Source organism: Elephas maximus, chromosome 13, assembly GCF_024166365.1.
Source record: "Elephas maximus indicus isolate mEleMax1 chromosome 13, mEleMax1 primary haplotype, whole genome shotgun sequence".
NCBI lineage: Eukaryota > Metazoa > Chordata > Mammalia > Proboscidea > Elephantidae > Elephas > Elephas maximus.
This window is the reverse complement of record NC_064831.1, coordinates 44,170,130-44,193,835: the sequence shown is the minus strand read 5'-3', so window position 1 is coordinate 44,193,835 and position 23,706 is coordinate 44,170,130. Positions and strand designations below refer to the sequence as shown.

At 39.5% G+C, this 23,706-nt stretch overlaps 1 protein-coding gene across 3 annotated transcripts in view; it reads right to left on the bottom strand.

Moving 5' to 3' along the window:
• Positions 1 to 23,706, bottom strand: part of RNF150 (ring finger protein 150) — a 305,548-nt gene that overhangs the window by 102,308 nt on the left and 179,534 nt on the right. For 2 of the 3 annotated variants that reach the window (XM_049852772.1, XM_049852775.1), the window contains exons 2-3: positions 19,825 to 20,075; positions 150 to 236 (exon numbers count right to left, since the gene is read on the bottom strand). In XM_049852772.1, coding sequence (XP_049708729.1) covers positions 150 to 236; positions 19,825 to 20,075 — 338 coding nt within the window. The remainder of the gene's footprint in view (positions 1 to 149; positions 237 to 19,824; positions 20,076 to 23,706) is intronic. The other variant, XM_049852774.1, reaches the window with a different exon arrangement.

Genomic DNA, 23,706 nt, shown 5'->3' with positions numbered 1-23,706 from the left:
GAAACTATATTTAATAAAGAAGAGTGTAAGCAACAGATGCTTACAGGACAAGTATTAGCATGCATTTCCCTTCCCCGTCCTTCCCTCTCTTCTACCCTGGCTGCCAGAAAAGCTGGGAGCTTCTCACAAAAAGAAAAGAGGGCTGTTACCTTGTCACCTTTCTTTATGGTCCTGACCTGGAGCTTGCTGATTGCTTTCTTTGCTGCATCTCCCAGTCGGCGCTGAAAAACCAAAAGCTGCTTGTTAGTAATAAAGATGTGTAATTCTAGACTTTAATTCTGATGTCACCGAATAAACCCAGGCAGCTCTCTCTGAAACCATGCACGAGTGGCACAAATGTTAACCACGATGGCTGGAAGAGATGGGGCAGTGGTGTCGGTTCAAAGCGCCTCTGCTAATTGAGATTTGCAAAAGAGCTTTGCCATAGAGAACAGTCCTTTATGTCTCATGTTCAGAAAGTGGCATATGACCTAGAAAGATCCGATCCTATAGTGACTCCAGGCACAGGCTATATCTAAATAGATTAGCAAAAAAAAAAAAAAGTTCAATAATTAGCCACTCATTTTGTGGTATGAAGACAGCCAATCTGGAGTTGTTGATACCAACTTCATCTCTGCTATTTCACAATCAGGCTTAAAGGCTTGTGTATTTCTTTCAATTTGATTACATAGATCCAACCTAGGATTAAATTTGGTCTGTGCTATCCTGTCCCATCCCATTCTCACACGCCATTTTCACCTTCTTTGGGTACATGTATGTGTGTGTTCATACAGAAGAATACATAAAACATATGTGCTCATTTTAACAAATAATTATAAAGCAAATACTCACATAGTAGCCACCACCTCCTATGCCAAGAAATAATATAACATGTCCTTTTTGTCTGAGAAAATTACTATACTAATGAGCCCTATAACACTGCAATGAGAGGGCAATGAGGAAGAGTGGGAGAGGGAGTGGGTGCGAGGAGAATCAAGTTTTAATCTGTCAAGGAAAAAATGGTTTGCCTGTGAGTTTTCTATATATGTTATCTCTTTCTTGGGTATGTGTACTTCTTGTCAGTCAAAGACATTTATTTGCAGCAGTGAAGCATAGCTGAAGGACTAAAATGAATGGCGCTAACATTTAAGCATTAATCATTTGCTTCCACTAACTTTTTTTTTCCACTAACTTTGTTTCCCTCAGAAGCAACACTCAAGCTTCTTTTCCCTCTTTAAAATAGGAGACATATACAAATGAACAGTTTCCATACTCTGGATGCCATGCTGAAGCTGCATATACAACATCCCCTTTATTGTTACCATAATCCTATGAGAATGGTGCTATTTTACAGACTGAACTGAGAGTTATAGAGCTTACATGGATTTGTTCAATGCAACAGACTTAGCGAAATGTCAGTCAGAATCTCAACAAAACTAAGTCTGACTTTAAAGCCAAAGCTAAACTATCGCCCTCATCTTTATTTGCCAACCAACCACCCAATCAACCAACCAGCCACCCAACCAGTCAGCCAGCCAGTCAACCAACCAACATCTGGCCAGCCGGCTAACCAGTCAGCCAACCAAACAGCCAAGCCACTAACCAGCCAGCGAACCAATCAAAATTTATTAAGAAACCATCATGTGGCACTCTCTAAAGCACATAGCCATTAAAAGTAAATAAGTGCAAAAGGTATTTCCATTTAAGTTCTCTAAATATTCTACATTTTTGTTATTTTTTCTCTTCGATGTTTTATGCTTAGTTTTGAAAATAATACTGGTATTTTTAATAGAAGAGTAAACTCTGGCTAAAAGAAGATCTATGCGTACATGAGATTTATGTAGAAATCCACGAGAAGCCAGCAAACTAAGGTATCAGGAAAAATAGGAAAAGCCTGTAATGATAAATACCAAGGAGGAGACAAGAGGGTGAGAAGGAAAGAATAGAATTGAAGGTGAAAGTAACCTCAATGGGACGTTCCTCTTCCTCTAGTTATTACCCACTCATTTTTGAGATCTCGACTTGGGACACTTCTTCAGGGAACCCTTCCTAGATCTCTCTCAGGAGAGCAGATTCCTCTAGTCTAAACCCTCACAGTATTTTGTAACTCTGTGTCATGGCACTGTCACAACATTTGCAATTTGACGTTTTTTATTTACGATTATTTAATCAATCCCCACTACACTTCCCTTTAGAGTGTAAGCTCCCTGAGGGCTTCCCATTGTGTCCTCAGCACCTAGAATAAGGCAGGCTGCATTAACTGGCACTCAGTCATTTAACAAATATTTTCTGATCACGTATTCTGTGCCAGGCACATCTCTAGGTTCTGGAGAAATGGTAGTGAAAAAGTATATGAAAATCCCTGTCCTAGTCTCTGGGTGGTACAGTCAATGCACTCAACTGCTAACTGAAAGGTTAGAGGTTTGAGTCCATCCAGGGCCTGGTGATCTACTTCTGAAAAATCAGTTACTGATAACCCCATGGAACACAGTTCTACTCTGACACACATGGGGTCACCATAATCAGAATACTGTAGTTTATAATCTAGTGGAAACTCCATAAGTAGCTGATGAATGAATAAAATGTTAAGCCGACAGTTTTTGTTTTCCTTCCTTTTTTTTTTTAAGCATGGAAAACAAATTGAGAAATGTGGTCAGTTATCAGGAAAATATATGGACAAACTATAAGTAACACATATAATAAAGCAATCAGATTTGTGCTCCTGGCCTTGGCAAAAACAGTCAGTCTGAACTAAAGGTGGCTCTCTGTTGAAGAAGCCTAGAGCAAGGATTGAAAGGTCTTGAAAAAGGGCTACCAGTTATTGGTAGTAAATGCCAATATCACATTTAGAATAATAAAATTGGACCTAAAGTAAACAAGTGTTGAATGTTTTTATTTTTAAGAGTTCAGATATTTTTGCAATTGTGGTTAGTTGGTAATATACAATATTTGGCCCCATTGAATCACTTAAATTGTTTTTCTTCTTCCCCGCCAAGGCTGAACAGAGTAATTAAGTGGCAAAAATTATTTTCAAACAGTGGTCACACATTATACTCACAGGAAGACCATTGCTTTTTTTTCAAGGAGGGAAACCAGAAATTACATTTTCAAAGTTTAATTTCATTTAAAACAATTCTTTAGCAATTGTTCTCTAGCAAACAATTCTGAAATATGAGCAACACACTTGGCTGCTCACTACAAGGCTGGAAGTTCAAGTTCACCCAAAGATGCCTCGGAAGAAAGGTCTGTTGTTTAACTTCTGAAAAACCTGTTGGAGCACAGTTCTACTATGACACACATGGGGCCACCATGAGTCAGAATCAACTCAACAATTGGGGGGGAAAAAGGTAAATTCAGAGACTACTTTTAACTTTGGCCAAGCATTTAACTTTATCTTTGGCTATACCTGAATAAAAATAGGGTGGATTTTAAAAACATTTTTCTCTTTCAGGAAAAAAGCCTTTCAATGCCCCTTTAAAGAGAAATGAGTTCCACCTTTATTAAAAAAAAAAAAAAGACATGTTTATTCAGGAAATGTGAAACCAGCTGACCTTAAGGTATCAGGGATTGTGGCTGACAGCAGAGTTAATGGTTAAGGAATCAGAAAGACAAATCCCAGTACTGGCGGTCTGGCCACTGGGAGCAGGGGGAGGTTAAAGGAGTTCATAAAGAAGTTCAGCAGAGGATAAAGTCATTTGGGAGATGGACTTCCCAGATTAGCGGAATTAACATATCTGAGGAAGGACAACTCTTAGAGACTAAAGAAAACAATGAAGTCCTCATCAACATCCAGTCTATGAGGCCTTTGTCCCAGGAAAATGGTATAAATATATCACTTAGCGTCAAGGCTCATCCTGTAATTGTTGATAGATAACACACATGTATTTCTTTCGAGCAGGAAAAGGGTGTTATTTTGTCAGTGGCTGATGCCAGGGGCAGCACAGATGTTCCCAGTAGCCGGAGAATCTGTATGATGAGTATGGGACCATGTGCTACTAGATTTTCTGGAGCAATGCTGAATTAACAAAACGAGAAAAAAAAGCACCATAAAGTCTATTGAAAGGTTATATCTATTTGCAGGTCCCTGAGTGGTGCAAACAGCTAATGTGCTCAGCTGCTAATCAAAAGGATGGAGGTTCGTGTCTACTCAGAGGTGCCTTGGAAGAAAGGCCTGGCAATCTACTTCTGAAAAATCAACCACTGAAAACCCTATGGAGCACAGCTCTACTCTGTGACACATACTGGGTCGCCATGAATCAGAGTCAGTTTGAGGGCAACTGGTCTTTATTTGCATGCAGTCAAACTTTATCAGCAAATGCACATCTTTGTTTCTTTTTAAGTGACATGATCACAATTATGAAAAAAATTGTCTGCCCTACTTTTAACAATTTTCCAACTACTGTTATTAGATTTCCAAAAAAGCACGTTAAAGAGACAATGAGGAGAAACATAAACATTCATAATGAAATGACCCAAATAAAGCAGTTGTTGCTTTTGTAGTTGGTCTCTCCTGTCTTTGGGTTTAATAGCACTGAGTACAAAAAAAAAAGGGAAAACTACAGGCCCTGCTCAAACTGAGTCGTGTATGTAGCCCGAATCTAGGAATTGGAACCCTAAGTCTGTGGGAAAATATATCCTTTCTTTTGTGGTTCTAAGAAATGCAGAGTAAAGTGATGCTAATGGGAAGGCCAGAGTTACACATACCACAGGTTTGTGTGGGACTTTTGTTTTAGGCAGTAATTCACTCTCTTTCTCCAGTGCGTTCCTACGGAATTGCCCTAAACCCAACCAGACCCAAATTATACTGTTCACTAAAGATTGTCCAGAGTAGGGCCATCTTAGCTAAAAATAATTAGATTTATTGATCAATTTGAATTAAACAAGCATAAGAAAATATTTACTAAGGTAACTGGTTTATTGCCAACAGTGAAGATAAAGCCCTAAATAAACGCCAACACCACCATGAATCAGAATCCGTTCGACTTGACGGCAACCAACACCAACTACAAAATGTCAACAAGCACGGTAAACAACTACAAACCCCAGTTCAACACAAGGCACATAAACTAGTAACCTATGTAAGAAACTGCAGAAAAATAAGACACTTTGCTCTTCTCCTCCTCTGTGATACAAACAGAAATGCATTAAAAGTGATTAAAAAACAAAAAGAAACTAAAAACGTTAGGATGTCAAAACAGCATCAAAACCATGTTTTTCTCCCTGTTTCATTTGATTGGCTATATCGTATTTGCCCCTTTATTCTAACAGTGGTATTTCATTGTCATTGTCACCATCACCAAGCAGAAAAATAACTAAGTGTGCTTGTGTTCTTGGTGAAGAGAGGACACTGTAAATGAAAACAGTATTGGTCCCAGTTGTCCGGACCCTCATGTGGCTGTGTGGCTGTGAGTGACTCAGACATTTTCCTCACTCGCTCTAATACATAATAATGATCCTGCCAGGCCTGGCTGATAGGACAGAAATCAACTTTTATGATGCAGACCACCACTCCACAAATCTAGAAAAATGGGTAAAAGAATTAGATGGACTCTTCTGATGGTCATGGTGACCTCACAGAGGGATGGCTTAAAGCTGTTGGTGCACACAACATGAGGCAGAAACATCAGCGCTACTTTTTTGTGTGAGGTGCTGTATAGGAGGAGGCGCTCACGCGCTTGGAAGCTACAAGATCCAGCTTCTAGTCCTATTTGCGTCACTAACGCACTGTGTGGTTTTGGCCAAGTCATTTAAATGTCCTGGGCCGAAATTCCCCTTATTAGTAAAATAAGTCATGTAAAGTAATGCCATTTCCAGCTCTAACAGTACATGATTTTCATCCAGACTGAGCAGAACTAGGAGGCAAGGATTGTTGGAGACCCAAATCATTTAAAAAGAGAAAATCAATGGCTAAACACCTTACTTCATGCATACAACACACACTTTGCCTTTCTGGACCCCTGAGGGCTTTGCACTTTCTTCCAGAGCAATCTCAGGGACAATTCTGGTTCCTGTTCTTCACGATACAGAAGTGTCCCAGCTGCAGAGTCTTCTTTGGTAGCCGACGCTTGACATGCCCTGCTCCTTTCCTTTTCTCAGTGAAGTCTGAGTTTGTTTTAAATTCTATTGCTTCTCTTTCTGCAACATAGCTTGAACACCAATATGTACAAAAGAAATCAAAGGGGCATGTGCCATGTGCATGCAAATAATAGGAAAAGATGTTCTCAGAGAGAGGGAACTTTTGGTTTTCGAGAAAAAACAAAAACTTTGCCGAATGCCATTATCAGGCCTCACATAAACCAACAAAACAAAAGGAAGCAGGGCTAGTTTCTTTGGATTAGCCTCAAAGGCAATATTGTTTGTGAAAAACAAAACAAAAAAGAAGCCTACTTAGTTTATCTGATCTGCTCATATTTGAAATTGCCAATCTCTATGGGGAGCCCTGTGGTTTTTTTTTCCCCCAACGGAAATTTTAACTATTTGTAGATTTCCTTCTACTTCGAGATACTCGCCTGTGTTTTTTTTTTCCTTTTAGTTATGATTTATTTATTTTTATTGTGCTTTAGGTGAAAGTTTATAGCTCAGGTGAATTTCTCATTAAAAAATTTATATACATATTGTTCTGTGATATTAGTTGCAATCCCCATAATGTGACAGCATACTCCCCCTTTCCACCCTAGGTTCCCTGTGTCCATTCAACCCGCTCCTGTCCCTTTCGGCCTTCTCATCCTGCCTCTGGACAGGAGCCGCCCATCTGGTCTTGTGTATCTGATTGAACTAAGAAGCACACTCCTCATGTGTATTATTTTATGTTTTATAGTCCTGTCCAGTCTTGTCTGAAGAGTGGGCTTCTAGAATGGTTTCAGTTCTGGGTTAACAGGGTGTCTGGGGACCATAGTTTTGGAGGTTCCTCCAGTCTCTGTCAGAACATTAAATCTGGTCTTTTTATGTGAATCTGAGCTCTGCTCCACACTTTTCTCCTGCTCCTTCTGGGACTCTCTGTTGTGTTCCCTGTCAGGGTGGTCATTGGTGGTACCCAGGCATCATCTAGTTCTTCTGGTCTCAGGGTGGTGGAGTCTCTGGTTCATGTGGTCCTTTAGTCTCTTGGGCTAATACTTTCCTTGTGTCTTTGGTGTTCTTTATTCTCCTTTGGGGAGCCCTGTGATTTTTATGTCACAGATCCATTCCTTGTGTCTAAGCTGGAATGTCCTAGGAGACAGTGAAACATTGTCGCAGGGCATCAACAGAGAAGATAGGAATGCCACTTACTGGGTTTGCTTTTCCATCCAGCAGGGTTTTAATGAGCAGGATAAGAATTAATGAAAGGTAGCAAAAGTGGCACACCCGGGAAATGAGGGGTATACGCTTCCTTAACTTCCTGGGGGGGAAGGCTCTCCATAGTGCACATTGGACCCCCACCACAAAGTTCAAGAGGAGATCATAGACAGCACATCTTGAAAAGAGATAGGTAGAATGAAGATGTATCTGTGAAGCCCTCTGAGGTGAGGAATCTCAAACAAGATAGTAGGGAGGACTTAACAATCAACCTTTACTTCTAAAGCCAAAAAAGGCCAATGTACAAAGAGTAGAATGGTCAGGAGTGCCTCATTTTTACTGCTAGGATTGAGGTGGAACTGGTGGCCTTCCCCCATGGGTTAAGTCTTCCCAGTATCTAAATGCCCTTGAGGCAGCTTAGTCTGGTGAAAACACTCTAGACTTGTAATCACCAACCTGGTTGCATGCCTTTGAAAAAAATCACTTAATATTTCAATCTCTCGAATTCATTCATGCTCTAAAAACTATGGTTTTAGGATCAAGCAGTCAGCTTTTTCAAGTATATCAGCGGAATTATGACCATGTGCTTTTGGTCTCTGAATTCTTCAGACTTTTGGGTGAGAATGGTTGCAAAACTCAAGGTGATCAACGTCACTAAATTGTACATGCAGAAACCGTTAAATGGGTGTCTGTGTCGCAATGCATATTCTCAACAACAATGAAATTTATAAAATTTTTAAAAATTCTCATGACTTTGGTTTCCCATCTGCACCCTTCTGGGAACATGGGTTCTCGTGGCTAATATGATAGGTGTCTGGGCTATGCAGTCTACTCCGGTGACATCAATGGGCTATTTTCTCAAAGTACTCTCTTATTCAGGTGCATCATTAGGACTTGTGAGGAAAGAGACAGAGATTTGTTGTGGTATTTAAAATCATCATGACATACATTAAATGGCCAACAAATGTTTTTCCTAATCATCATGAAATTTTTCTTACTCTGAAAAGTGGGTTGTGGCTTACACCTTTTCTTCCCATCCTATCCTGGTGCCTGATTAGCTAGCACCTTGCTCTTTTTACAGGTGAAAAAGTGTGACATAAAAGGCTTCCTTCACCAAAATACTATTCCCTTAGCTTCCTATCCTGAACTGGCTTGCTCTGCTCTGTCTTGCTTGACCACTGTTGCTATCTTTTTGATTCATATTTGGTACGTGTCTCCAGATGCTCGTATGGAGTTAACACATTGGATTGTCCTCTTGCCTCACGATGCTCCCCAAAACTCCAAGTCTACTTTGCACCAAAGTCAGAGTTAGGTACAAATCCTACTTACTTTTAATTGCCCCCAGCTCCCTAAACCTTGGCCTGGACAGTATTCTAGACCTCACTTACCTGCCTGGGGGAGTCAGATTTATGTCTGGGTTTATGCCTGATGATGCCACAGAGTGTTCTAGGCTTGATCCCAGATGAGACTCCATTGGATTGAATGTGGCCTTAGGAAAAGCAGACCCCTAAAGGTCCCATGTGTTAGGAAGAAGACCAATCTTCTTCCTAACTCATATGGGATCTTGGGCAGGCTCTTAGGTATCACAGAGTTTGCTCAGGAATGGGAAACAGGAGTCCAGGCACCTCCTTGAGCTCTTGAAAGAGCTTGATACAATTAGCCACTGGGGCTCAGGTACGTGTAGGTGTCTGACAGACCAAGGTCCCCAAAGCAGGCTGGACTGGAAGAAAAGGCGATAGGGCTATATAAAAGAAAAGCACCTTGAGTGAAGAAGAAAGCTGAAGAGTAGTTAACCCTGGACAAAGGAGCAATGGGTCCAAAGGGAACATGAGGCTGTGCTTGGTCTTCTGCAAATCAACATCCTCATTCCCCCTCCCTCAGAGCGCCTGGGTACACTGGGAAGGTGAGGTCTGAGGCAAAGAGGGAACAGTTTCAGATAGTGACAGGAACAGGGAAGAAAATAAAATGAATACATAAATAATATGATGGAAGGAGAGACACTAGGGAGAGGGTGAGGCCACATCGGAGTATCCCCGGCTCCATCTTCAGCTCTCTTCTCCTGGAATACCCACTCTCCAGGTGAGCTCCTCCTCCCTATCTGGTGATTCTCACATTTCTACCTCCACTCTGCCTTCTCTCCTGAGCTCTAGAGTTGCATATCAAAATACCTATTTGACATCTCTGCTTGGATATCTACTAATAATAATTTAAAAAATCAAATCCACTGCCATTAAGTTGATTCTGACTCATGCAATCCCATGTGCTACAGAGTAGAACTGCTCCATATGGTTTTCCTGGCTTTAATCTTTACAGACACAGATCACCAGGCCTTTCTTCTGCAGTGCTGTTCGGTGGGTTCGAACTACCAACCTTTAGGTTAGTTATTGTTAGTTACCATAGAGTAGATTCCAACTCCTGGTAACCCCATGTGTGTAGTGGAAGCCTTTTCCATATGGTTTTCAAGGCTGTGATCCTCTGGAAGCAGATTGCCAGCCAGGCCTTTCTTCTTAGGCACCATTGGGTGGTTTCAAACCACCATCCTTTCGGCTAGTGGTAGCATGCAAACTGTTTGCACCACCCAGGGACCTGGCTATCCAATAGGGTTCTAAAACTTAACATTTCCAAACCCAATCCTTGATTCCCCACCCTGGCCCCCCACCCCCTTTTTCTATCTTTCTCATCTGAGTAAATGTGGAATTGACAATATCCAGTATCTTTTATTCTTCTCTTCCCCTCACACATTTGGTAACCATATGATTTAGCATTCAAACTGGAACAATTTGGAAAGTAAAATGGAGAGCTATTAATAATTGGAGCCCTGGTGGCACAGTGGTTAAGAGCTCAGCTGCTAACCAAAAGGTCAGCAGTTCGAATCTACCAGCCACTATCCGGAAATTCTATGGGGCAGTTCTACTCTGTCCTGTAGGGTCACTATAAGTCGGAATTGAGTCAATGGCAATGGATTTGGTTTTTTGGTTATTAATAATTTCGCTGGTACAACAGGCATAAGACATACCCTATACATTCTACATCTAATCCACAGGGTTTAGAATATTGCCCTAATCTGACCCCCTTTTACCTTCTTTACCTTGCTCATTCTCATCTAAGCCACTCACCTCTCATTCTGACCACTGTATTAGCCCTCCAAGTGCTTTCCTGTCTGTTTATATACAGGCTATGTGAGGGCAGAGTTTTGCCTACCTAATAAAATGTGAAAAATAAATACATAGGCATTTGTGGAAGTATACAAAGGGAAGTTTTAAGAGTGGATGGCCTTGGGGACAGCTGGAGGAAGAGAAATTGATAAACGTAGATTGGGGTGGGAAGAAAACTTACTCTTAAATGTGTATGCTTTTATCTTTTTTTTTTTTTTTTACTGTGTGCACACATTATTACTGTTACTTAAAAAAAAGCAGTGCTGCATGGAGAATTATTTTCCAAGAAAGCCAGATTCTTTCTGTGTTGCTAGGTGCCGTCGAGTTGGTTCTGACTCATAGTGACCTATGTGCAAAAGAACAAAACACTGCCCAGTCCTGTGCCATCCTCACAATCATTGCTATGCTTGAGCCCATTGTTGTAGTCACTGTGTCAATCCATCTCCTTGAGGTTTTTTCTCTTTTTCGCCGACCCTCTACTTTACCAGCACGATGTCCTTCTTCAGGGTCTGGTCCCTGTGGATAACATGCCCAAAGTACATGAAACGAAATCTCGCCATCCTTGCTTCTAAGGAGCATTACGGCTGTACTTTTTCCAAGACAGATTTGTTCCTTCTTTTGGCAGTCCATGGTATACTCAATATTCTTCGCAAACACCATAATTCAAAGACTTCAATTCTCCTTCAGTTTTCTTTATTCATTGTCCAGCTTTTGCATGCATATGAGGCAATTGAAAATACCATAGCTTGGGTCAGGGGCACCTTTGCTTTTTAACATTTTAAAGAGGATCTTTTACAGCAGATTTGCCCAATGCAATACGTCTGGCAGATTCCATGGGTGTTGATTGTGGATCCAAGTAAAATGAATCCTTGACAACTTCAATCTTTTCTTAGTTTTTTTGTTTTCTTCATGTTGAGGTGCAAGCTATACTGTAGGCTGTGGTCTTTGATTTTCATCAGTAAGTGCTTCAAGTCCTCTTCACTTTCAACAAGCAAAATTGTGTCATCGGCATATTGTAGGTTGTTAATGAGCCTTCAATCCTGATGTCCCATTCTTCTTCATGTAGTTCAGCTTCATATAGGATTATTTGCTCAGCATACAGATTGAATAAATATGGTGAAAGGATACAAGCGTGATGTACACCTTTTCTGATTTTAAACCATACAGTATTTGTGTGATGGTTAAGCTTGTGTGTCAACTTAGCTGGGCCATCATTCTCATTGTTTTGGCAGTTGCATAATGTTGTGATCACTTCCCCGTTGAAATGTGATATGTGATCACCCCCATGATGGAATCTGCTGAGTGGTACCAGTGAGAGCGGGGCCTGTGGTGGTTCACCACCCCCTCAGCCTTCATCTCCCCATCCTGTGCCACCTACTTCCTTTCTGCTTGCCTTGCCAAGGTTTTTGGCTTGTTCTGGATCCAGCAGCTGTCTCTTCTTGTCTGACCTCCAGTTCTTGGAACTTGAGCTAGCAGCTTACCCATTGATCTTGGGATTTATCAATCTTCACAGCCTGCAAGCAAGAGTCCTGCTCCCTGATCTGCCAGTCTTGGGTTTGCCAGCTTCTGCAGCTATGTGAATCAGGAGAAACCTTGTGGTCTTGCCTGCCAATCTTGGGATTCGTCGACCTTCACAGCCTGTGAGCAGGAGCCCTACTCTCCAACCTACCGATCTTGGGTTTGCCAACTTCTGCAACTGTGTGAATTGGGAGAGGCCTGTATCCTGATCCATGGACTTGGGACATTCTAGCCTCTACAATCACGTGAGCTGTTTCCTTGATACAAATCTCTCTCTATATGTATTTGTATGTTTTGTTGGTTTTGCATCTCTAGAGAACCCAGCCTAAAACATCTGGTACCAAGAGTGGGGTGCTGCTCTAACAGATACTTAAAATGTGGAATTAGTTTTGAAACTGTGAATGGATAAACAGAACAGCAGCGGCAGAGGACCAGCAGCAGCAGAACAAGGAGATCAGCGCGAGATGGCAATGGAGCCAACCCACAGACCGAGAGAGCTGAGTGCCTGTGTGCAGGAGGCTTCCTGGTGGAGTGGGGTGCATCCAGGCACTTATGGGCGTAGCTACAGAGCTTTGGAACAGTTGCCCTAGCAGGGCATATGTGGGCGATAGTCCCGGGGGCCGAGAGGACAAGAAACCAGGAAGCAGAAGCTGAAGACACAAGGAACACAAGAAGCCAAGCTGCCTCAGCCACAAAAGGTATAGCCAGGAGCTCTGGAGTTTCAAAGGGTGGAGCCACGGCATCTAGTGTTTCTAAGGGTGGAATCGCTACTCAGATGGACAAGGACAATGGTGTGCCTAAAGCCAAGGGAACAGAGTTGCTGTCTCAGTGGGCCTGGAAGGTGGAGCTGAAGACCAGGACCCAGGGGCCTCCACTCAGAATCTGGAGAGTGTGGCCAATACCTAGAATCTGGAGGGCAGGGCCATTGTGTACATTGTCTCAGAGAACAGAGGATTATTTTCAAGCCTTGAGTGCTAATGTAATATGTTCTGCTGACTTGCTTGGTACCTGTTATCCCTTCTTTCCCTCCAGTTTCTCCCATCTGTAATGGAAATGTCTAGCTTGTGCCTGTCCTGCCAGTGTACCTTTGGAAGCAGATAACTTGTATTCTAGATTTCACAGATGAAGAGGAATTTTTTGGATTTTGGACTTGGAGTTAAGACTTTTGCTGTGATATGATGAGATGAATATATTTTGCATGTTGCAAGGATGTGATTTTTGGTGGGCCAAAGGGTGGAATATCAGGGATTGAACTGTGTCCCCTGAAAATATGTGTCAACTTGGTTAGGCCATGATTCCCAGTTTTATTCATGGTTGTCCTCCACTTTATGACCGTAATTTTTGTTAAAGGGGATTAGGGTGGGATTTTAACACCCTTACCCGGGTCACATCCCTGATCCAATGTAAAGGGAGTTTCCCTGGGGTGTGGCCTGTACCACCTTTTATCTCTCAAGAGATAAAAAGGAAAGGGAAGCAAGCAGAGAGGGGGGACCTTAAACCACCAAGAAACCAACGCCAGGAGTAGAGTGTGTCCTTTGGACCTGGAGTCCTTGCGTGGAGAAGCTCCTGGTCCAGGGGAACTTTGATGAGAAGGTCAACAGAGAGAGAAAGCCTTCCCCTGGAGCTGACGCCCTGAATTTGGACTTTTAGCCTACTTTACTGTAAGGAAATAAATTTCTCTTTGTTAAGGCCATCCACTTGTGGTATTTCTGTTATTGCAGCACTAGATTACCAAAACAATCCCCTTGTTCTGTTTGAACAACTGCCTCTTGGTATATGTACAGGTTTTGCATGAGCATAATTAAGTGTTCCTGAATTCCCATTCTTCACGTTATCCATAATTCGTTATGATCCACACGGTTGAATGCCTTTGCATAGTCATAAATCACAGGTAAATATCTTTCTGGTATTCTGTGCTTTCAGCCAAGATTCTTTCTCTGTAGTCTATTTATATGTTTGCCTTTTTCCATAACTCTTCAGAAAACTGTCACCGCAGCTAAAAAGCCCACATCCAGACTTAACTACATGTCAGCTCTGCAAGAATTGAGTTATTTACATTTGGGGGGGGGGTAATACTATTTTCCAAGAACTGCTTTGTCCATTAAAGGTGATCCAGTTCACAATCCTATAATGGTATACCACACCCATTTTCTTATTTGATCGTCACAGCAAGCTTATAAGAATTCCAGTTATCATTCCCATTTTACATGTGAGGAAACTGACTGGTAAGAAGGTGAAGTAACTCACCTTAAGTCACCAGAAATTTGTCACTAGAGCAAAGATTGGAATCCATACCTGTCTGACTCTATAGCTGGTGACTAACTATTACCCTGCACTAGATTTGTCCTGGTATAATTGCTTTAGGACACATGGAAACCCCAGTCCAATCTCCCTCTCCACTTTCAGCTATAGTCATAATCCTCCTTGTCACCGTTGAAAAGACCTTGCTGTGAGGCTACTAATGTAAAGAACAGGTAGCAGATCTTACTCCTCGGGAAACTGTATTGAAATGATCTCCTCCAGGTACAGCGTTTTAGGTACACGGTGTCATGAAAGAGGTACTTATCTTGTAAGATGCTGGTGACTTTAATTGTGATCCGCACAAAGCCAAGCAGAGACTGAGGAGCTTGTCTTGCTAATTGAAGTTTCCTTTCCCTTTCACATACTTGAAGAGCTGAATACTGCATCAAGGTAAAATTCATGTCTTTGATATTCCATTTCAAGGTGTGAGCCTACCTCTAACCTCAGTCTCTTTTTTTTGAACTGCCACAGGTAATTGCTTCATAAAAATAAATGATTTAAGTTAACCTAACACTTATTATAGCTATAGCTTGCACAGCTGCAAATTTCTGTTGAATGGAGTGGAGAACTGCCATCAAAAGGGAAGTATTTTTCTAAGGGAAATTAAACTCTTTTATTCCATCCATCAGAGGGCCAAAGTATAGTATGCATTTTGATCAGGAAATAGTGCTATCTTTTAACATGATCCTATTTTACTGAGTGATCCTGAAATACTATAATAAATTTAAAGACATTAATAAAATGGGAACAAGGCAACATTTTAAACCTCTTGAACCACTTCCATACCGTCAGCTTCCAATTTATTTTTCACATGAATCACAGAGTATGCACATACTTAGACAGACATGGAAGACACATCTACCTGTATAAAGTGAAATGGTGACTGAAATAATTACTCAATTAATTCAAGCTTAAAATTTCATCCTTGCCTCAACTGCCTAATGACTGCTTGAATTGTCTACAGGCTCAAAAACACAGGCATGCCATTTCTATTTCTGACTAGCTGGGTGGGTTACTTCATAATCTGTGATTTTTACATTTATAGCATCTTTATATGTATCCCCATAGAAACCATTGAACTGAACATATTAGCTCTATGTCCATTTTCAATGCCTTGTGTCTAATAGGTGTTAAGTATCTACTTAAGTTCCAGAATATTCAATGAAAGTGGCAAAAACGTATTCATAAGCAGTCTTCACAGAGTCTATATGACAGCAATAATGGGACCGTTCATTGAGAGCTTAATAAGTGATTAGCATATGTTCAGCAGCTTTAAAAATAATATACATGAACCCATTTGACCCTCACAATAGCCATAGGAGGAAGGTACATTCCCATTTAGTTTAGAAAACTAAAGCATAGAGAAGTTAAGTAACTTGCTCATTTTTGGTAAATGGTAGAACCCGACTACTTTGTTGCCACTAAAAAATCATGTTTTCAAAGATTATTTAATGACTGGGGAAGTACCATTTAATAAAAAGTAGAACACAAAGCTTACATGTATATGTGTTTGTGTCTCACACATACATACACACACACACATATATTGACAATTTAATGGATTTATATGTAAGGGGTTAAAAAAAACCGAAAGAAGTGTACTCAACTATCAGCAATTTAGTGAGGGTAATGGGTGATTTGTCTTTTTTTACTAGTATTTTTCTACGATTTCCAGAGTTTCTTAGAATGAACATGTGCCCTTTAAGAATCAGCAAAAGGCCATAAAAATATTTTTAAAAGCTATTCCAGAAGCTATAAAAAATTTACACAGACCAATTACCATAAAGTAAATGGAAAAAGTCAAAGAGCCATCCTCCTTTAAACAAACAACTCAGATCTTACTTGTTTACAGAAGAATTCTACTAATACTTTAAGAATCAGGTAACTTCACTGCTATTTAAATTGCCCTTGGGCAGTGCTGTCCAATGGAACTTTCTATGATAATGGAAATGCCATATATATGCACTGCCAATATGGTAGCCTCTACCCACTTGACAAGTAGCTAGTTAGACTAAGGAACAGAATTTTACATTTTATTTAATCATAATTAATTTAAACTTAAATAGCCACACATGTCTACTGACTACCATGTTGGACACTGAAGCTCTAGACTATAGAAAAAGAAAAATTCTCAAAATTATAAAAATGTGAACTATAGAGAAATCTCACATATGAATACTAAGGTAAAGATTATAAATAAAATGCTAACAAATACAATCCAGTACACAAGAGGAATAGTATATACTGGACATTCAGGATGGTTCAATATAGGGAAATTAATGAATACAATTTGTTCCTATTAATATTCAGATTCCTTGGGTGGTGAAAATGGTTAATGGGCTTGGCTGCCAACTGAAAGGTGAGAGGTTTGAGTCCACCCAAAGGCACTTCAGAAGAAAGGCCTGCCAATCTACTTCCAAAAAATCAGCCACTGGAAATCCTATGGAGCACAGTTCCTCTCTGACACACATGGGTCACCATGAGTTGGAATCGACTTGATGGCAACTGGTGTTTCAACTGGCTTGTTAATGGATTAAAAGAGAATACTCAGACCATAGCTGTTTAAAAGGCATTTGTTAAAATTAAACATCCGTTCTTGATTTAAAAACTCTTAATAAAATAGGACTAAATTGACATTTTATTAATATTATAAAATATATCTCAACTTAGAAGACTTCATGGGGAAATAATAAGACAGGGAAATAAGAAAAACAATCCCCTTAAATTCTGATACTCACATTAAATTCAGAATGAAGAGAAATACTTTCAGTATAACTACTATTACTTAACATTACTCTAGAGGTACAAACTAATGAAATTAGACAACAGAAAAAAATAAGAGGTTTAAAAATTTGAAAGAAGTAAATTGTTATTAACTGTGGGTATAATTCATGTAATCTTGATAAGCTAATATAAACAATCACAAATATTATTGTCTATTGGTTCAGAGCATGGACTCTGGTGCCCTATTGCTGGATCAAATGCTGGCTCCATTGGTAACTACCTGTGTGACCTTAGGCAAGTTATTTAACCTCTTTGTGCTCAGTTTCCTCCTTGGTAAAATGGAGACAATAAAATTTTTGATTATAGAATTATTAAGGAGAATAAAAAAAATTTTTTTGTATGTAAATATATAAACAGTACTTAGAAAATGCCTATATGTAATAAGCAGTAAATATTATTATTATTATTGTCATCATTATTATGTCAATAATGAGGCTAGGTACAAAATTAGTATACAAATATCAAAAACCTTACTATATGAAAAAAGAATTTTATTTCTAATAGCAACTCAGTGATTAAATACCTATGAATAAACATAAGAAGAGTGTGAAAGATCAAATAAAAATATTTTAAAATGCTATTAACAGACAAAAAAGAAGAGGTGAACAAAGGGAAAAACATACACTACATATGGACAGATTGATGTACATTATAAGGTTATAAATTTCTCCTGAATTATTCCATAAATTTAATACTGTCATAATGGAGATACGGGTTAAAAACTAGATAAACTGATTCTAAAGCATACAAAGCTAGGCATGAAAAAAGTGAAGAAAATTATGATAAACTAGAGCAATGAAGGGAAATCAGCATGAGCAGATATGAAACATAATACTAGAGTACCTAAAATAGTATTGTACTGTAGTATAAACCAACGGATTAATGGTACAGTTTAGAAAGCAAAGAAATAGAAACAAATACACATGGAAGTTTAAAATACATTAATTGGGACACTATATATCAGGGGAAAAGATGAATTATTCAGTAAATACCAGTTACAAAAACTGGTAGGTCATCTGAAGAAAAATAATGGCTTCTACTTCATTTTTTACATTGAAACGAGTTCTTCATAGATTTAAGATTTAATCATAAAAGTAAAGTAAAAAAAGTAGTGGATGAAAATATGAGAGAATATTTTCCTACAGCCTTGGCCTATAGAAGATCTTATTGTATGCAACTCAGAAGCTATATATAAAAAAAAAAGGATTGGTAAATTCAGTTATGTTAAAAAAAAAAAAAAAGAGAGAGAATTCTGCAGGGCAAAAAGCACCACAGATAAAAATCAAAGACAATGACGAGCTGGGGAAAAAAATTGAATTCTATATCACAAAAAAGGGCTATTTTCCTTGACCCATAAAGAACGTATACACATCAATAAGAAGATGACCAACAACATAATTGAAAAGTGGTCAGATAATATAAACAGATACTTCAAAGAAAAAAATTCACATTTTCTATTAAATGTGAAAAGATGTGTTACTTGTAAGAAGAAAAATGTGACACTATTTTTAACATATCCAAAGACAAACATCAAGAAACTGTAACACATCCTTTTGCTGAGGATATATGAAAACAGTAATTTTCATATATCTTTGGTTAAAATGTAAATTGGTTCAACTTTCCTAGGAGGTAATTTGACAATATCTACCATGGTTTAAAATATACATACCCCTGCCACAGCAATTAAACTTCCAGATTTAACTTACAGATATACCATATTTTTCGCAAATAACCTATCTGCCCATACAACTGGTGGCATAGCATGCTTACAAAAATAGTGCAGAGGGTTGTGCAATTGCTAAAAAAAAATGTATAACTCATGCACTATCTGCATAAAGTGGCATAGTGGATAAGTGCTATAGCTGCTAACCCAAGGGTCGGCGGTTCAAATCCGCCACGCGCTTCTTGGAAACTCTACGGGGCAGTTCTACTCTGTCCTATAGGGTCACTATGAGTCGGAATCGACTCGAGGGTACTGTTTTTTTTTATCTGCATAAAAATACGGTACTCACAAATATGCTGATATGTGTACATTTTTTTAATAAGAGAAACATGGCCACCAACTGGAGCCTGGTAAAATAAACATGGCATGTCCAGACGACAATGCAATGCTATACCGTCATTAGAAATGAGAAGGCAGCTTGCTTTGCATGTTGATATGAAATAATCACCATGATAATTTTCAAGACTGAGAAAGAAGAGTATAGAGTTAAGTGTTCTATCATTTGTTTTAAAAAGATATATAAGCATATGTGTTTGCAAACGCATAAACTACCCTGGGAAGAGGAGGAATTCCAGAGAATCTGGGAGGCTGAGGGGGAGAGATGGGAAGACATTTACTTTTGATTATATACCATTTTGTACTGTTTGCATTTTATCCCCTGTATGTATATTATCTATTATCTGCTCATACATTAATTGCTTTTTAAAACAGCTTTTAATTTTTATCTCCTTTTCCTCTTCTGCTGACAAGGAGGAAATCCTGGCTCTTTCCAAATCACATTAACATTTAGCATAATCTCAGCTCACTTCCCCTTTCTCCCTTTATTGCCAGCCTACTTAAATAAACAATTGTCCAAAGAATAGGAGTGTGGAACAAAGCACCTTCATTTAACACAATATTAGAAAAAAAAAATACATATCTAGAAAACCTCTGAAAAACTATACAACTATCTCTACAGTGTTTACCTTGAGTGTGTTTTTGCTTGGTATTTTCTGTGATTTGCAAAGTTTATACAATAATATGTATTACTTTTGTAATAATTAAAAAAAAAAGTTTTTTTTTTTTTTTTTTTTTTAAATGTGAGCTACTCACCTGGTTCCTGTCCCTGGCATTTGCATATCGAAACCTCTGGATATAATAAAAGACCAGCCACGCGAGGGAAATGATCATCAGGACAATGAAGGAGATGGAGACAAACACAACCGAGGTGCGGCTCACATATTTCTGCAAGTTCCGGGTCCCGATGGTGATGGACATCGTCACGGTGATGTTTCTTTCCAGCAGGCTCACTATCTCCTTCCCTTTCGGCTCAGGAATCATGATTGCCACTATGTCTTCTACACCTGTTGTGAGAGGGGTAAGGAGGGGGCGGTCAGGGTAGGCGGATAAGAGAGACGGGGGAAAATCACAGTAAAATGTCTGGACCAAGTAACACGCAACCAAATAATGACAAGACTTCTGACAATTCTGTCAGGCTAAGAAGGCCTTATAGCAGGAAACTGAGTTGAAATCTCTTTTTCAGATATCTAGGGAGCTCCTGGGTAGTGCAAATAGTTAATGGGCTCAGCTGCTAACTGCAAGGTTGGAGGTTCAAGTCCACTCAGAGGTGCCTTGAAAGAAAGGCTAATCAGCCATTGAAAACTGTATGGGGCACAGTTCTACTCTGACACACACAGGGTCATCAGGAGTCAGAGTAGATTCCATGGCAGCTGCCCCTCCCCGCCCCCACAAGCTATCTAGGAATGCTGCTGTCTTGTATATGAGAAAAGAGCCTAAATTTTATTCATGATTCTGACATCAGTGAGGTCCTGATTATGTCCTGCCAAGCTACCTTCTAACTCTCTAAGGGGCTGACCCTCAGTTCAGAATCTAGTAAAGACGAACCCTTCCGAACTAGAACTAGCCCTGTCTACAGTTATGTGCTGCATTCCAGAGGTCCCTAGGGAGGGAATCAGCACTTTGCCCCCATGGCAACAAAAGGATAAAATGCCGAGCTTTATTCCTCTTGCCTGAAAGCTCTCTCCTTCTCCCCCACACAGACACCATGAATACTCAATTTACAGATCTCCACTTATCGTTTCCAAGACAATTTTCTCCTACAGTGAGTACTCAAACAACCAAAAAAGGGTTTCTTAAAAAGCTCTAATATGATTTGCCATCATGAAAAAATGGTCTCACAGCTATTTCTGCTTATTTTACCTAATTCAATGGAAACAACTTGGGTATGGAGGCAGGTGTACAGGTAATTCCAGGATCCTTTTACTTCCACTCTCAAAGACTTCCACCACATTGACCCTGTTACTGGACAGTCTGAAGCAAAAGTGGCAATTTTTGGGGGTCCAAGCTATCTGGGTCATTGTCTTAATTCTCCCTGCCACTGTTTGAGGCACATCCTCTGGGTAAGGAGTTCTGGGATAGCACCCTCATGCCAGTGGAGACAAAGAAACTCCACAAGGGGCCTCTAGCAAGGATATGATACCAGCTCCAGATGAACCAACCAGCATGCCATTGTGGTTGACATACAGAACAGAATAATTAAAAGTTTGAGCCTTGCTGCTGGAATAGGTTCAAATCCATGCCCATAAGACTTTCATGGAGAAAGATGTGAGATGATTAGGTTACACAAATCCCATTTCCTGTGAAAATATCCCATTACCTGGGGTGACTCCAAGTTAAACAGGGCAAACTTGCAATTAGGATGTTGTAGATTTAGGACAAAATTAAACACTGCAGCTGCTTAAAGTTGGCCTTATTCACATTCTGAAGCCAGTCAGCTAGAAGGAACTACCAGATTACATTGCTCAATCTAGAAACTATTTAGGGATTACACTTGACCTTGATCTCTACTCAGGTTTTCAGTTCTAAATTCCTTGATAGTGTTTTACTTAGGCGGAGCAAATACTTTGAAAGCTAACTATGTACAAACGTTATCTATGCATGTTGTATCATTCATACGTAAAAAATTCCTAAAACCTTTCAGTTTGGTCCAGTCGTAAAATCATAAAGCCATACAGTGTTTTTGGCCTGGCTGTTATGTCTGGGAATTATTGAAACTGATGGCTTGAATTTCAACTTTGCAGAATTTACTGACAATTCTGATGCTTGTTCACTTGTCATGTTCACTACAGCTAATGGCTGCATGTGGTCTGAGGTTTTGTGTTGGATTAAGGCTGCTGGCAGGCTCCGTCTCTGTAGAAACATAATCTTTGTATACTGAATTAATCTGGCCTGGTGGGACTCAGCTCTGTGCTATAACTATCTTACAGATATCTAAGTAATGGTAGAATGGTAATATTTTATTTACTTCCTTATTTATATTCTTTAGGCATGTCTCTTCAAGGCTCTAGATTTTTTTCGAGGAAGAGGTCTTGGGGTTACCAATGGGACTTGATATGCTCAGACACATACAAGTTTTATAATTCTTAGTAGTCAGATTTATTAATAGATTCCTTTATGGATTCCAGTTTCGACAATATGCTCAGAAAGCATTTCCCCATCCAAGATTATAGAAACACCTGAAGTTGATTCTAGAAACTTTATGGTTTTATTTTTTATATTTAGATCTTGAATGACTTGAATTATGTTTTATAACAACAGAGTATTCATTGAGCTCTCATAATGTAATGGCCAGAGGGAAGAGAGATTAGGATCCAATTTATCTTTTTCCTAAATTCTCAGGTATATTTGGGTCTGCCTTTGGATTTTGTTTTTTCTGTGAGGATGAGTGGTCTGTCTTTCCTTGAACTTGTGCTAGGCTATTTTAGCTGTGTAGTTTTTAACATATTTACTATCTGGTAGCCTGTCTTTCTTTTATTCCCTTTCCCACCGCCACGATGTTCCGGTTATTGACTTATACTTAAGAGACCATAGGGCCTTACAGTTAAGAGGTATTGGGCTCTGGAACTGGACAGCTTGTTTCAAACCCTAGTTCAGCATTTAAAAACAGATAACCAAATGTGGGATATCTACAAAGCTTTAAATTACTCATCGTCCATTTTTGGGGACTTGAGAAACATTTTTCTTTTTTTTTATAGGGTAAAGTACAATTAGCTATTTCAAAGCATTTATTTTAAACTTAAGTGCTTAGTTGCACTACCAGTATTGTTCATGCCATTGCTGGGCCTTCATGATGTAGGAAATCCACCTGGAAAGTCAAACAGTGGCAATGGTGGTGGACTTTAGCCTTATTCCTTTTCAAAATTCCTACTGAACTTCTAGGGTTGATGATGATAAAAACAGATGATATTCTGGGGTATTTCTCCATGTACTTTAGTCCCTGTACTAAAAGGTTAGGGGGGAAAAAAAAAAAACTATATTAGGAATATGTATTTATCCCAATAGAAACAGTCATTAAGAATTCAGGTACTTAGGATGTCTAAAGACGTTACAAAGTCAAGCGGACTGGGATGAATTATCTGATCAATCGGATCAATGAGCAAAACCCATGGCCAAAGCTATTATGGATCTAACTGTTCGAATGAGCCATGTGCACTGATGTAAGTAATCAACACTTCCCTGATCACCACTGCTTCATTTTGGAATGTGCAGCTATAGTGTCAGAAAGAAGCCAGCAGATGCCCAGGTATAGTGGAGTGTAATAGCTGCTGTGGGTGTGTGTGGGAGGGAGGGGGAGACAGGAGGGAACATGCTGAGGGGGATGTTGAAGAAAGAGAGCCCTGACAGCCCAGAGTGACCCTGTCAGGGTTAAATGTTGCCCTAAGTGTCTAATCTATGGTATCCTAGAGGTTCTGAGGTTCAGGGGAAAGAAAGAAGTAGTTAATAAATGGTATATTTTGTATGGGTAAAATAATAATAATAATAAAAACCCTGCTATTTCTCTGTTTACTATAATACCTAGTCACTCTAACATTGAATACCTCTTTGCAAAATTATGTTAGCCTACCAGCTGCTGTCCTACCAAAGGAACTTCATACTTGTAAGTGCTGGGTGATCAGTTACATAATTATGGTGTAT